The sequence below is a fragment of the Mobula hypostoma genome, chromosome 25 (genome assembly GCF_963921235.1).
Source record: "Mobula hypostoma chromosome 25, sMobHyp1.1, whole genome shotgun sequence".
In the NCBI taxonomy this organism is placed as follows: domain Eukaryota; kingdom Metazoa; phylum Chordata; class Chondrichthyes; order Myliobatiformes; family Myliobatidae; genus Mobula; species Mobula hypostoma.
Window position 1 is genome coordinate 12,073,264 of NC_086121.1, and position 15,610 is coordinate 12,088,873.

Sequence of the window (15,610 nt, forward strand, 5' to 3'; positions counted from 1 at the left end):
ACGTGATTTATCTACCTTCAGAACTTTAAGTTTTCCAAGCCCCTTCTCCGTAGTAATGGTAACTTCTGCTTCCTGACACTCTCGAACTTCCAGCATACTGCTAGTGTCTTCCACAATGAAGACTAATGCAAAATACTTATTCAGTTTGTCCATCTTTTCCTTGTCCCCCATTGCTACCTCTTCAGCATTATTTTCAGCAGTCTACCCTCACCTCTTTTACTCTTTATATATCCAAAGAAACTTTTGGTATCCTCTATGATAATTTTGGCTAGCTTACCTTCATATTACATGTTTTCCTTTTTAATGACAGTCTTAGTTGCCTTCTGTTGGTTGTTGAAAGCTTCCAAATCCTCAAATTTGCCAGTAACTTTTACTCTGATATGTGCTCTCTCTTTGGCTTTGTCTTCCTTGTTAGACATGGTTATGCCATCCTGTCCTTAGAATACTACTTCTTTGGGACGTTTCTATCCTGTGCTGTCCAAATTGCTTCCAGAAGTTACAGCTTTTTCTGCTCTGCCATCATCATTGCCAGTGCCCTTTTCCAATCAATTCCGGCGATCTCCTCTCTCATCCCTTTACTCCACCATAATACTGATACATCTGACTTTAGCTTCACGTTCTCAAATTTCCGGTGAATTCGATTATATCATGATTACCTCCCCTAAGAGTTCTTTTACCTTAAGTTCTCTAATCAATTCTGGTTCATTGCGCAACACTCAATCCAGAATAGCTGATCCTCTAGCAGGCTCAACCACGAGCTGCTTTGAAAAGCCATCTCATAGGCACTCCAGAAATACTTCCTCCTGGAATCCAGAACCAACCTAATTTTTCCAATCTGCCTGCATATTGAAATCCCCCATGACTATAGTATTATTGCCCTTTTGGCATGCATTTTCTATCCCTTTTTGTAATTTGTAGCCCTCATCTTTGCTACTGTTTGGGGGCCTGTAAATAACTCCCTTCAAGGTTTTTTTACCCTTGTAGTTTCTGAGCTCTACTCACAAGGATTATATACCTTCCAATCCTATGTCACCTCTTTCTAAGGATTTGATTTCATTTTCTTACCAACAGAGCCACCCCACCCCCTCTGCCTACCTGCATGTTCTTTTGATACAATGTGTACCTTGGATGTTAAGCTCCCAAATATAATTTTCCTTCAGTCACTCATTGCTACTCGAAAGAATTCCACTTTAAAGCTTGATTTACAAACTTTCTGAATGCCAGTCTGTTTATCATATGTAGCTGTGAAATATTCCTGTTGGGAGCTACATCAGTTCCTTGGCAGTGTTTGGGGTTATTACAATAAGATTCAGTTACGAAAATTTGGAGAAAAGGCGTCTGAAACTTACTCCAAGAAACTATCCATGGTTAAGGCATCATGATAATTGAAAATTAAGATTGAGAAGAAATGAAAAATGAAATTGTAATTCCAAATGGCAAACGTGGATACAAAAACCTTAGCAGAAGCAATAAACTTAACTATGAAAAGCAAATAAAAAATGCAGATGTTGTAAATCTACAATGAATGCAGAAAATGTTGAAAATACTCTGCAGGTTAGTCCACAACTGTGGGGAAAAAAAAAGAGTTAACGTTGCAGGTTAACTGATGATTAATTAACAATGAACGCAGAAAATGCTGTATATACTCAGCAGGTCAGTCTGCATCTGTGGGAAGAAAAAAAAGTTAACATTTCTGGTCGGAGAGGTTGGTTCTGATAATAGTTTTCTGAGCTAAAATGTTGATTCTGTTACTCTTTCTAAGGCTGTGCTGGCCTGCTGAGTATTTCCAGAATTTGCTGTTGATAAAGAGGGCAAGAAGTCAACAGCGGCCTAAGGAAACAATGGAATGGAGAAAGAAACAGGAACAGAAAAGGAACAGGATGGAAGAGAGTTAAATTTGGAGCAGAAAATTAAATACAGAAGGGTAGAGACAAGATATATTACAAAAGGCACAGAATAGAAAAAACTTTCTCAAATGCTTGAAGGGGAACTGTTGTGGTCATAGTACTGGAGGTGGAGCAAATCGATCTGGCCAGCATGGGAACACACAGCTCACAGGTGAGCTCTCTGCTACATTCTGCTTTTTGTTTGCAGATTCTCAACAATGTGCTTGTTAAACTCCCTGAGCTGTGGGTGACATTCAAAGCTTATACAGGCTGTCAAAAACATATACTGGAGTCTGAGACCGTGGAAATACCAAGATGATAATGGACATAAATTTATTTGGCTATAGATTTAGAGTGCTCCTTCGATGCCTTGCTTACATCTAGACCGAGGAAGTAGTACCTAAAAATCTAGTGTGCCTCTTTACAAGTGTAAAATCCCTCAGAATTATAGCTTCTTAAAATACAAAAAACCTACTGACTCAGAAGGGTAAGACTGTGTACCAGATTCCAACTGCAGTTTTTACTGTGCTGATTTCACAAAGGATTATAGCCAAAAATTTACAGCTTTCATGTTTTACAACTCCACAGATGCTGTCTGATATACTGCAGTCCTTATTGTGTTACTAAGGCAATCGAGTTACAGTAATTAAAATCACAGCAAAATTCAGCATAGCGATATTATGATGTACCCAATCCTATTATTTATTCATTGGATACGTTCAACAAAAAAATAAGCAACTCACTTTCCTCTGGGGGCTTGTGTTGTTTAATAAGTTATAACGCTGAGGGATTTTTATTTATTTATTGAGATACAGCGTGGAATAGACCCTTCCGGCCCTTCGAATCTCGCTGCCCAGCAATCCCTGACTTAACCCAAGCCTAATCATGAGACAATTTACAGTAACCAATGAACCTATGAACTGGTACGTTTATGGATTGTGGGAGGAAACTGGAGCACCCAGAGGAAACTCACACAGTCATGGGGAGAACGTACAAACCCCTTACAGACAGCGGCGGGAATTGAATCTGGGTCGCCTATACTGTAAAGTGTTGTGCTAACCACTACACTATCATGCCATTATTTTACAAGAGTATATATTGAGTATATAAAAAGCACCATGTATAGCATTATCAGGTAGTAAATATAGCAGAAAGATTTCTTTTGGGCAAGTGTATCCTTTTCATGAATACTTCAGTAATTTACCAGTCTGTAACCACTCTTGCTGGACAGAACCCACAAGGCCAGAGGCAGCATGGTTTTGGCAAAACCCAAACGGAATGTTGCTCAGCAGCTAATAACTAAATGCCTTTTAACAGCATTAATTACAACACCTTCCTTCACAGCTGATAATTAATAAAAGTCTGATCATCGAAATTTTGCAATAAATGCAAGGGTATAAGCCAATTGTATCTGTGCTGGTTAAAAGATTGATCCAGTCTTATTAATTCAAGATTCAAGATTGTTTAATGTCTTTTCCTATACACAAATGTAAAGGGGAATGAAATAATCATTACTCAGATCCGATGTAGCACAAAAAAACACAAAAGATAAAAAACACATTAAATATAAATACATAAAATAGCTTACATAGATAGATTGATTGTACACCCTTAACGTGACGCTAGGTTGCAAGATGACTGAAGGAAATAATAAAGTAGTGGTGAAGGCAGTGGGTGAACAGATTAAGCACTGTTATATTTGCCCTTGTTTAAAACCCACATCTATAAACAGTGAGTAAGCTAGACAAGGTGCAGAAAAGAGTAATACACACACAAAATGCTGGAGGTACTCAGCAAGTCAGGCAGAATCTATGGAGAGGAATAACCAGACGTCATCTTGGGTTGAGACCCTTCATCAGGTCTGGAAAGGAAGGGGGCAGAAGCCAGAACAAGATGATAGAGTGCTGCTGTAGGGCCTTGATTGGAGGCATCAACTGTTTTTACCCCATTCGTAGCTGCTGCCTTACTTACTGAGATCCTCCATCATTTTCTGAGTGTTGCTCGAGATCTCCAGCATCTGCAGAATCTCTTGATTTGCTGCAGTATCTTTTGTGTTTGTCACAAAGATATTGTCTGCATTGGAGGCCTTGAGTCAAAAAGAGAGATAGGTTAGCTCCATTTTCCTTGAAGCAGAGGAGGCGAGAGGCAACATGACATTGGTGCAAAACATTATGAAGGGCATAGACAGAGCAGGCAGCCAGTGATGTAACAGTATCACCAGGAAAGCTAATACACTTACAGCCCTGGTGATGACACAGTTTGACTATGGAAACCATTAAATCCCATTGTTGAGTATAATTTTCAAAATTCTACCTGAAAGCATTCCAGTTAAACAAAATGGGACTGATTTATGGTCGATTGTGAATGGATAAGAGAAGCAACTGAAAAGAACTTCACAAACAAAGAGAAAATGTGCAGATGCTGGAAGTCAAAGTAATACACACAAAATGCTGGAGGAACTCAGCAGGCCAGGCAACATCTTTGGGAAAGAGTAAACAGTCAGTGTTTCACCAATCCTGATGAAGAGTCTCAGCCCAAAATGTCAACTGTTTACTCTTTTCCACAGATTCTGCCTGGCCTGCTGAGTTCCTCCAGCATTTTGTGTGAAAGGAACTTCACTTGCCCCATCATTGAAATGTTCTCACAACCAATGGACTCACTTTCAAGGACTCTTCATCTCATGTTCTTGATATTTATTGCTTATTTATTTATTATTGTTAATTCTTTCTTTTTGTATTTGCACAGTTTGTTGCCTTCTGACCTCTGGTTGAACACCCAAGTTGGTGCATGCAGTCTTTCATTGATTCTGTTATGGTTATTATTCAATGGATTTATTGAGTATGCCCGAAGACAATTAGGGTTGTATATGGTGACATATACGTACTTTGATAATAAAATTATTTTGAACTTTGAATTGTTAGTTACAAGTGGGATGGTGACTATGGCCTCTAATTAAGATAATACTCTTGGACTCTAATCAAATTCGTCAGTTTTTCAGGTGACTAGGAGGAGACAATGGAATCAAAGAAGGGAACTTAAAATACAGCAGAATGGAATGTGTAAGCAAGCTGGGATATGACAACATGAATATTAATGGCAGCAGCATGTAGTAAGAGAATAGAAAAAGTGCTTTACAAATGGTAAAATGCAGTAAGTAAAGAGTTGAAATAGACTGAAGCAGTCCAGCACAATTCAATTCTCAACATGTTGAAGCAGTACAGGATGTTAACTGATGAAGCCAATTTCTTGTCAAGTTGTATAACCAAGGCAGTGCTAGTAGTGATTAATTTGTACAAATCCGCTGGGTAGATTACATCTTGAACAACTATGCCCATCTCCAACAGGAACGAATTATATGGCTAATATTTTACATCAAAGGTTATGAGGGAAAAAAGATATTATGTCCTGGAAAGGATGCGTTGAAAAAATATTATGGGACATATGGAAATCTGAAATGAAAGTAGAAAATTCTGGAAACACCCCACAGAACAGGCAGCATTAAAGATAAATCTTGACGTCTTTTCTCTTTCTGCAGATGCTGCCTGGCCTGCTGAGTACTCCCAGCAATTTTTGTGACAGTTATGAGGTGCTTAGCACAAGTATCGTCTACGTACTACTATGTTTCTGCAACTCCACGCTGACAATGTGGAAGTGAGATTATACTGGGTGGGAGCAACAGCTGAACTAAAAATCCATTTTCTCCGTCTCTTGTATTCAACCATATTCTGCGCTTTGACTAACTCCAAAAATCATATGGGTGGACTGAGAAATCCAATTATTTAAAGCTGTATGCCTGAACAGAGCACACATACATTTCAATTAACTAATCTGTGGTTAGAGGAAAGCTGCTGAACAGGCAAATAAATCCTTTGATGAAAAATAGTGAAAGATAGAACGAAAAAAATACATATCATTTAATAATTATATGACCTCTGCTTATTTTGCAGAATTAATACAGTACGGGAAGGGGAAGAGGTTAGCATTAAATATTAATAAATTACATTTATAAATTAAACAGTCTCAAGGATTAAAACTAGGACCTCATTTTGCACTTAGGAAAGTGCTCTAATTATTATAAATAGCTGAGGAATAACAGGTTTCCACTTTTGTAAGGGAGTGTTGCGCAATTCTTAGTTTTAAATTTCTTTTACCGTGAATAAATATTCTTGAGCCTGGTTGTTGGTTATTCTCTTGCGAATTGGCTTACTGATGGTTGTGGGGTAGGAACAGGACTCACACCACAAGGTTCAAGAACAGTTACCACCCCACACAATCAGGCTCTTCAACTAACGAGGATAACCATACTCTGTTGCCCATCCATTGAGACGTTCCCACAACCAATGATCTCACTTTAAGGACTCTTTATTTTGTCATCGCATGTTCTCATTATTTATTGCTATTTATTTATATTTGCATTTGCACCATTTGTTGTCTTCTGCACTCTGGTTGATCTTTCACTGATCCTGTTATAATTACTATTCTATAAGTTTGCTATGCATGCCTGCAGGCAAATGAACTCCAGGGTTGAATGTGGTGACATAGATGTACTCTGATAATAAAATTTACTTTGAACGTTGATAAAAGTCTGAAAGGAAAATTCTCCCTTTCTGCAATGTCGGCTTGTTTTTCAACACTATTTTGTCACCAAACCAACCCCACCCCTCCGCCTCTGGTTTTCCTGGTTTCTATAGATCACACGGTTTCTTTCATCGTTATATTGATTCTCGGAGGAAGGAACAGTGTGTATGTTTTGCGATTTTTCCGACGATACAAAAATAGGTGGAAGCGCACATTGTGATGAATAAATTGTGATTGCACAAGATTATATTGATAGACTAGTAAATGGAGTTTAATATGGGGAAATGTAAGGGGATGCACTTTGGTCAAGAGAAATCAAAAATCAGATTATTATAAAAATGGAAAGAGACTGCAGGTGAGTGAAGCACAGTGGGTTCTAGGTATCCCAGGCCATGAACCATTAAAGGTTAGTAGGCAGTCCAACAAAGAGTTACAAAAGCAAACAGAATTTTGACTTCATGCCACAGGTTTGAAGCTAAACATAGGAAGGTGTTCCAATTGTACAGCACTTAAAATGCTGCAAACAGATCTCCATACAAAGGGAGTCACCAGGCTAATTCCTGGGACTAAAAGGGGTTAAATACTGTGTGACCATGCTCCTTGGAGTTTAGAAGATGAGGGCTTCTTTATTCAAAGATGTAAGATCCGAAGGGGGCTTGACAGGGGAGGTTGTGGGGTATTTTCATAAGTGAGAGTCTTAGACAAGGGGAGATAACCACAAGATCCATATCTTGTGATTTAAAACTAAGGCACACAGAAATTTCTTCTAACAGTGACCAGTGAATTTCTAGAATTCTCTATCTTGGTGGGTGGGGAAGCTGAAAAGTTCTGCATTTAAAGTAGAGGTGAATGAGTATTTGATAGATCAAGGAATACAGGGGTATCTAGAAATGGCATAGACAGGAAGTTAAAGCCAGAATAGGTCAGCCACGCTCATTTTAAATGGTGATGCAGGCCTGAAGGGCCTGATGGCCTATTTCTATTTCCTTGTGTTCTTGTCAGGTTACCCATCTTCCTCTTCTGTAGGCTTCTCCCTTCTTCAGTTTTGATCGCTTTTTATATCTTGCTCACAATTTTCTTTCATTTTCTGGTGGCATTTCCAAGTGTGCTTCTTTAAACAATGAAGAAATGCATTTGCATCTTCTAATCAGAATTTTAGGAATCATGGGTTGAGGGTAACACATTAACTAGGATGGGGTGGGGGTTGACGGTAGCACATTAACTAGGTTGGGAAGGCTGGTAATGCATTAACTAGGATGGGGTGGGGGTTGAGGGTAATGCGTTAAATAAGATGGGTGTGGGTTGAAGATAACGCTTTAACCACAATGCGGGGGGTTGACAATAACACATTAACTAAGATGAGGGCATGAGCTAACAAGTGGAAAACAAAATTGGGGATAAGTGGGTTCTTTTCAAGTTGGAAAACTATAAATAGTGAGGTATTTCAGGGATTATCACTTACAACCAGCACAAATAATTTACGAGGGGACCAAATGTATTTCATCCAAGTTTGCTTCTGAAAACAGGTGAGAAAATACATTGTGAGGAAGACATTCGAGCTAGCAAAGGTAAAATGAATTAGTAAAAAGAGGGAGATGAATTATAATGTGGAAAGAACAGTAAAGTAAATTATTTATTTAAATGACAACAAATAGAAGATACTCGGAATGCTCAACAGAGCTGGCAGCATGGGTGAGTAAAAAAATCAGAAAACCTTTTCACTTGATAACCTTCTGTAGAACATAACTTCTGAGTAGAGATGAAATGGAGGGTCTGTGATAGAGAAGGGGACCAGAAGGATTAAATCTCTAAAAGGGGCTGATAATTGGACACTGAGAAAACAAGGAGTAACTCTGAAGAAGAACCAATGCAGAAATGTCAGTGGAGTTAACGGTGGAGATCTGAAATAGGGTTGCTGGTAATGCAAGATATCTGAGATTAGGATTCAATACGTCAAAGTACATCTGTTATCAAGTATGTATGCAGCACATAACTCTAAATGTGTCTTCCCCACAGACAGCCAAGAAACAAAGAACCGTGGAACCAACCACTTCAAAGAAAAACATTAAACCATCAAACTAAGTACATAGGTGGATTTTTACTTCCTCAGCTATAAAAAAATTAAGAGTTAATCTAGTCAAGTTGCTTATGATGATTAAAGGATGCCATAGAGTGGATAGAAATGAACTCCTTTGGTGAAGGAAGCCAAAGCAACATGGGATAATGTTGGAGCCTGGCTGTTCAAGGATGAAAGTCATAAGACCATAAGATATAGGAGCAGAATTAGGCCACTTGGCCCATTGAGTTTGTTACGCCATTTCATCATGGCTGATCCATCTTCCTCAGCCCCAATCTCCTGCCTTCTTCCCTGTCCCTTAATGCCCTGTCCAATCAAGAACCTATCAACCTCTGCCTTAAATATTCATAAAGACTTGGCCTCAGAGCTGCCTGTGGCAATGAATTCAACTCTCTGGTTAAAGAAATTCCTCCTCATCTCTGTTCTAAAGGGATGCCCCTCTTCTCTGAGGCTGCCCTCTCTGGTCTTAGACATTCCAACCATAGGAAACATCCTTTCCACATCCATTCTATCAAGGTCTTTTGCCATTTGATGGGCTTCAATTAGGTCACCAATTATTCTTCTAAATTCCAGTGAACACAGGCCCAGAGCCTTCAAACGCTTTTCATATGACAAGCCATTTTATCCTGGAATCATTTTCATGAGTTTCATTTGAACCCTCTCCAGTTTCAGCTCATCCTTTCTAAGATAAAGGGCCCAAAACTTCACACAATACTCCAAGTGAGGCCTCACCGGTGCTTTATAAAGTCTCAAAATTACAGCCTTGCTTTTATATTTTAGTCCTCTTGAAATGAATTTGCCTTCCTCACCACTGACTCGACCTGCAAATTAACCTTTAAGGAATCCAGCACAAGGACTCCCAAATCTCTCTGCGCCACAGTTTTTTGTATTTTCTCTCCATTTAGAAAATAGTCAACCCTTTCATTTCTTCTACCAAAGTGCATGACCATACACTTCCCGACACTATATTCCAGCTGCCATTTCTCCTATTCTGTGTGAGTACTTCCTTTCCACTGCTCCGACTAACTCTGGTGGGGTAGACAATGGTGGGTATATGGTACAATTTAAGCACAGATGCTTCAACCATGATCCATTGCATTTTGGAGGCAGAGCATGGACTCAAAAGTTCATGTACAGGACACATATTTTTATCTTCTGCAAAAAAGATCCAGAATGAAATATAAATATGATAACGAATGCCACGCTGACAAGGAATAACGGTAAAGCAAGTGCCAAATGAAGATCTTGAAAGATTCAATACCTTCACGTAGTTTGTTTGGGCATCCTTAAATCGCCTGCTCAAGTTTGTAACATGATCTACAACCAGCCGCCAGACCAGGTAGTTCTGAAGAGTGCTGAAAACATTCAAAGATTCAAAAGTTCAAAGTACATTTATTTACAAAGTACGTATGCCATATACAACCCTGAGATTCATCTTCCCCATAGACGGCCACGAAACAAAGAAAACCTTGGAACCCGTTCAAAGAAAAACATCAACCTCCAACCCCCCCCTCCATGCGCAAACAAAGCAAATCGTGCAGACCACAAAAAAAACAAGCAAAAAGCATAGAACATAAAATAAAATCAAAAGAGTCCAGGCGTATTTAGTTCAGCCCAGTTCTAGTTCAGTCTAGCATTATGTTGTTTGTTATCTTCATAGAGTTAAAGTCACGAGAAGTCATGAGAATTCGACCTTTTTCTGCTTCATAGAAGTCTACCACAGAAAAGGCATTGAAACTGTTAAAATGCCTCTCCATTCACCTTTTTCCAAGCATCAAGTTCAAGTTCCAGTTTATCGTCATTCAACTGTACACTTGCATGCCACCAAACGAAACAACACTCCTCTGGACCAAGGTACAGATAACGCACGCACAACACATAAAGTAATAATACCACAAATAAGCTACCAAACCATAAAATATATTCCAGTAAATAGACATTTAGCATAAGGTGCAATTACAATTCAAGTTAAAAGGTAAAGAGTATAACGCTACTGGTGATTTATAATTGATGAGACCTGGCAGGGAGTTCAGTAGTCTTGTGGCCTGGGGGAAGGAGGTGTTTCCTATCTTAACAGTCATTGTCCTAATGCTATTGATCTTCCTACCTGATGGTAAGTTGTGGGATGGATGGGATTCTTGACAATGTCAAAGGCCCTGCGTATGCAAGGCTCCTGATAAATATCACAGATGAGTGGAAGAAAGACCCTGCGGGAACCATGTGGAGTTTTGTGAAGAAAGGTGAAGAAAGACCTTAAGGTGCAAGTCCATAGCTCCTTGAAAGTGGTAATAGAGTTAGAATGGGAGTAAAGAATGAAAATGGCATGCTTGCCTTCATTGGTCAGGCTGTTGAGTAGAAAAGGCAGGAAGTCTTGTTGTAGCTATATAAAATTTTGGTCAAGCTACATTTGGAGTGTTGTGTGCAATTCTGGTTGCTGCATTTTAGGAAGGATGTGGAGGCTCTGGAGAGGGTGCAGAAGAAGTTCATCATGAAGTCATCTGGATTAGAAAGTATTAGCTACTTGGAAAGGTTGAGCAACCTTGCATAGTTTTCTCTGGAGTCGTGAAGGCTGAGACGCAACCTGATCGAAGTATATATGGTTATGTGGGGTCTAGCAGGGTAGCTGGTTAGAGTCCTTTTTCCCCAGGATGAAAATGTCAAATACTGGAAGGCATAGTTTTCCAGTGATAGGGAGAAAGTTGAAAGAAGATTTACATGGCACCTATTTTTTAAAATGGAGAATGATAGATCCCTGGGGATGCATATTGATAGGGGAACTGTTGGAATCTTATAAGAAGTTTTAAGCAGACATTGAATGTGCAGGGAATGGAGCTATGTGCAGGTAAATGAGATTACAGTGGATTGGCATCATGACCATCACAGACATCATGGGCTAGACAGCCTGTTTTAATGCTGCGGAGCTCTATGTTCTGTGTAAGTTGGGCCTTGGAAAAGTGAAGCTGTGCTGATTTGTGAAGGAGTTCAAAACATAAATGGGGATGCTGGAAGATCTCGGCCAATCAAGGAGCGTCCATGGAAAGAAAGTCAGCTCAAAATGTTAACTGGTTTCTCTCTCCACAAGGGCTGCTTGATTAGCTGAGTTTTTCCTGAATTCCAGTACTGAAATGATTGGAGATATCCGTTCTTCAAGCTTCTGGGTGAGTTGATGCTTGTAGGTTTTGAGTTTCTTAAGGATGTATTTTCACTGACTTTATTTGCTAGACAGGTTTTGATTGCCCAAAAGAGTTGAGGGAGAATTTTCCAGAGTATTCCTTCCTTATTGTTTCTCTTTGTTTCTCTGCTGGTCTGTTAAAATACTAAATGTAAGGATGAAATATTTGGTTAAAATCAGCTGGCCTGCATGGAAATAAGCAAACAGTCTTTTCTTGTTCATTAATTTGTATGTAAAATATTATAACAATAATTGCTGTATCTACATAGATTAATGTCAAACCAAATGGTATTAACTATTCCAGATAACAATCAGTTTGGAAAAAGAAAGGGGAATTTCCTTCTGTGTCAGTAACCTTACAAACACTGGGGGTACAGCTCCTGAATTTCAGACTTAGCTGAAATAGCAATGCAGTTCTTCCCATTGTTTTCTGTACCTGCAAGACAAAGCAATCCAACAAAACCTCGTTCTCAAATTCTGGGATTGCGGATGTAGTAAGAAATTGGGAATGTGGTTAAAAAAAAACAAACGCCAAAACTATTGTTTTTAATTTCCAAGTTGTACTTGAATATTGAAGTTACAAAAGTAAATTATTACCTGATGAATCCAGACATATTTCGAATAAATTTAAATCACTGAACAAAATTAAATCCCATTTATTTTGTGGGTGTAACAAAGGATTTCAGCCCACATCATACAGGCCATGCTCACTTCCTGCTGCTGCCTTCAGAAAGGAGCTATAGGAGCCTCAGGTCCCACACCACCAGGTTCAAGAATGGTTATTACCCTTCAAACACCAGGCCTTTGACCCAGAGTGAAAAACTTCACTCACATCAACACTGAACTGATTCCACAGCAAATGGAACACACACAAAATGCTGGAGGAACTCAGCAGCTCAGGCAGGGTCTATGGTAAAGACCCTTCTTCAAGTCTCCCCTTCTCTCCTTCCTTTCCAGTCCTGAAAAAGGGTCTCAGTCCGAAACATCAGCTGTATACTCTTCTCCATAAATGCTGCCTAACCTGCAGGGTTCCTCCAGCATTTTGAGTGTGTCGCATAATTTTTTTGAGTATGTGATTCTACAACCAAACAGCTCACTTTTAAGGACTCTAGAACTTATGTTCTCAATATTTATTATTTATGTATTTATTGTTATTATTTTTTAAAAAAAATTTTTGCATTTGCACAATTTGTTGTCTTTAGCACATTAATTGTTTGTCTTTGTTGTGTATAGTTCTTCATTGATTTAATTTTGTTTACATTTACTGTGTATGCCCACAAGAAAATGAATCTCAGGGTTGCAGGTGGTGACATATATGTACATAATAAATTTACTTTGAACTATTGAACTCCATGAGCTTCACACGATGCAGGAATTTCATTGCACCTTGGATGTACAGTATGTGACAATAAACTAATCTGGATCTCGTGTTGGTCAGCTACCAAAGTAGGTGCGAGGTACCAATGTTTTGAGGGGTATAGATAGGAGTAAATGCAAGCAGGCTTGTTGCACTGAGACTAGAAGTAGAGGTCATGGGTTAAGTGTGAAAGGTGAAATGTTTAAGTGGAACATGAGGAGGAACCTTTTCACTCAGAGGACAGTGAGAGTGCATATTGAGCTGTCAGTTGATGTGATGGATGCAGGTTCAATTTCAGCATTTAGGAGGAACCGGGATAAGTACATGGATGGGAGGGGTATGGAAGCACAGGTCGATGGGATTAAGCAGAATTATACCTCAGTATGGACCGGATGGTGTGAAGGGCTTGTTTCTACGTTGTAGTACTCTACGACACTATAACAAAGGTACGTAAAGCCTTCTCTTCTCCCGGCCTCCTTAGTACGAATGAGATTCCCTTCTGCTATCCCTGTAAATTCTGGTGGAATAGACAATGCTGGAGTTCTGGTGAAGCTGCCTTGGTCATCAGATGGACATCATATCCAACTCCAAATGGAAATCAGATGATTTTGAAGAGTAAGTTGCATTACCTTTGACAAGAACATACTGTTTCCTAACTACAACTTGTTCAGCCAACTCGTTCTGAAAATACCGTGCTCCTTAATAAATGTTTTTCTTTCTTTGCTGGAGAAGGAATGTGCACCATTTTGAATCGCCTTCTTCTCATCAGGACCATTTTGGTAATACTGAGAGAACCAGAGAAACTGTTGATCTCACCTACTCAAAAATAAAAGTGAGCATGTAGCACAAAACAAATTTAAAACTCTGATGGTTTTACCTTTTGGAATATTTGGGGAGAATATGCTTAAGTTTCTGAAGATATTCGATGGCATAGACCACAACTTCTTCTTCGGGATGGACTTCAATATCAACACTTGACATGATCCCTTGAATGATCTGCAACCAGTTAAATCCCTGGGACACAACCATTCAATGAAAATAATCAGCACTTATCATTGTCATAATTGGCGCCTTTCTCAAGCAGGGACATAACATTCCACAGTAAATACAGGCTGAGAACTTCATTCAGCATTCATCAGGCCACAATGTTTGAGGACAGCCTCAGTTATGTGCATCCACATGGACAATGATCTGCCTCAAGTTATCTCCAGCCCTGCAGATAGAGGTCCACAGGGCTCTTGTGAGATAAGACAAAAGACCAGCACCTCCTGGCACTGACTCTTTCAGACTCTGCCAGACAACTGTTTGACAATAGACCTCATCCTATATGTATACTGTTAATGACAAGAGAAAACTGGTTACTAAAATGATACATACCAGTACAAATACTAAAACATATTTTGCATCGACCTATTTGAGGGCAACAGCGGTAAGTAAGTAAGATGATCTAATTCAAAATTCTGAGAAAAGAAAATACATATCTTCATTTATGTGGAATCATTCTTATCCACTTGAGAATAGACCATAAGATAAAGGAGCAGAATTAGGCCACTTGGCCCATCGAGTCTGCTCTGCCATTTCATCATGGCTGATCCAATGTTGCTCTCAGCCCCAATCTCCTGTCTTCTCCCCGTATCCCTACATGCCCTGAATCAAGAAACTATTGACTTCTGCCTTAAACATACCTATCACATTGCCACCTGTGGCAATGAATTCCATATATTCACCACTCACTGGCTAAAGAAATTCCTCCTCATCTCCGTTCTAAAAGAGGTTGTGTCCTCTGGTCTTAGACTCTCCCACTATAGGAAACAGCCTCTCCCCGCCCACTCTATCGAGGCCTTTCAACATTCGATAGGTTTCATTGAGGTCACCCCTCATTCTTCTGAACTCCAGTGAGTAGAGGCCCCGAGTAGTCAAACACTCCTCATAGGGCAAGCCTTTCAACCCCAGAATCATTTTTGCAAACCTCCTTTGAACGCTCTCCAATGTTCGCATATTCTTTCTTCCAATATCTTACTATATCTTACTATTCAGCCAGAAACTCGCTAATCTGGTATAGTTCGAATCTGTGGTACAGATCTGTAGCTAAGATCTAAAATTAAGTAAAACCAGTACTAATCTGTAGTACTGTAACGTTGACTGTACCTCTTCCTAGAGATGCTGCCTGGCCTGCTGTGTTAACCAGCAACTTTGATGTGTGTTGCTTGAATTTCCAGCTTCTGCAGAATTCCTCGTGTTTACTAATCTGTAGTTGATTAACCTACAAGTGCCATTTTTGTGATCTCAGCCAATAGTGTTTTCAACTCAAGGAACTTCGAGTTACAGACAGTTATTTAAAGAACTGTTATGGAGAGTTTGTTCTTTAAAAGAACAGATTTAAAAGAATTAAAGACAAGCTTCATTTGTCACATGTACCTTGAATCATACAGTGAAATATGTCATTTACGTCAAATCAAATCAGCGAAGATATGCTGGGGGCAGGCAGCAAATGTCACCACACTTCCAGCACCAGCGTAGCATATCTACAACTTATTAAC

At 39.3% G+C, this 15,610-nt stretch overlaps 1 protein-coding gene across 5 annotated transcripts in view; it reads right to left on the reverse strand.

Annotated features, from left to right (window-relative positions):
* Nucleotides 1-15,610, reverse strand: part of mmel1 (membrane metallo-endopeptidase-like 1) — a 144,321-nt gene that overhangs the window by 35,318 nt on the left and 93,393 nt on the right. For 4 of the 5 annotated variants that reach the window (XM_063033037.1, XM_063033038.1, XM_063033035.1 and 1 more), the window contains exons 11-12: nucleotides 13,948-14,084; nucleotides 9,803-9,896 (exon numbers count right to left, since the gene is read on the reverse strand). The exons of the other annotated variant lie outside the window; for it this stretch is intronic. In XM_063033037.1, the coding sequence (XP_062889107.1) occupies nucleotides 9,803-9,896; nucleotides 13,948-14,084 (231 nt within the window). The remainder of the gene's footprint in view (nucleotides 1-9,802; nucleotides 9,897-13,947; nucleotides 14,085-15,610) is intronic. 5 annotated transcript variants of the gene reach the window in all.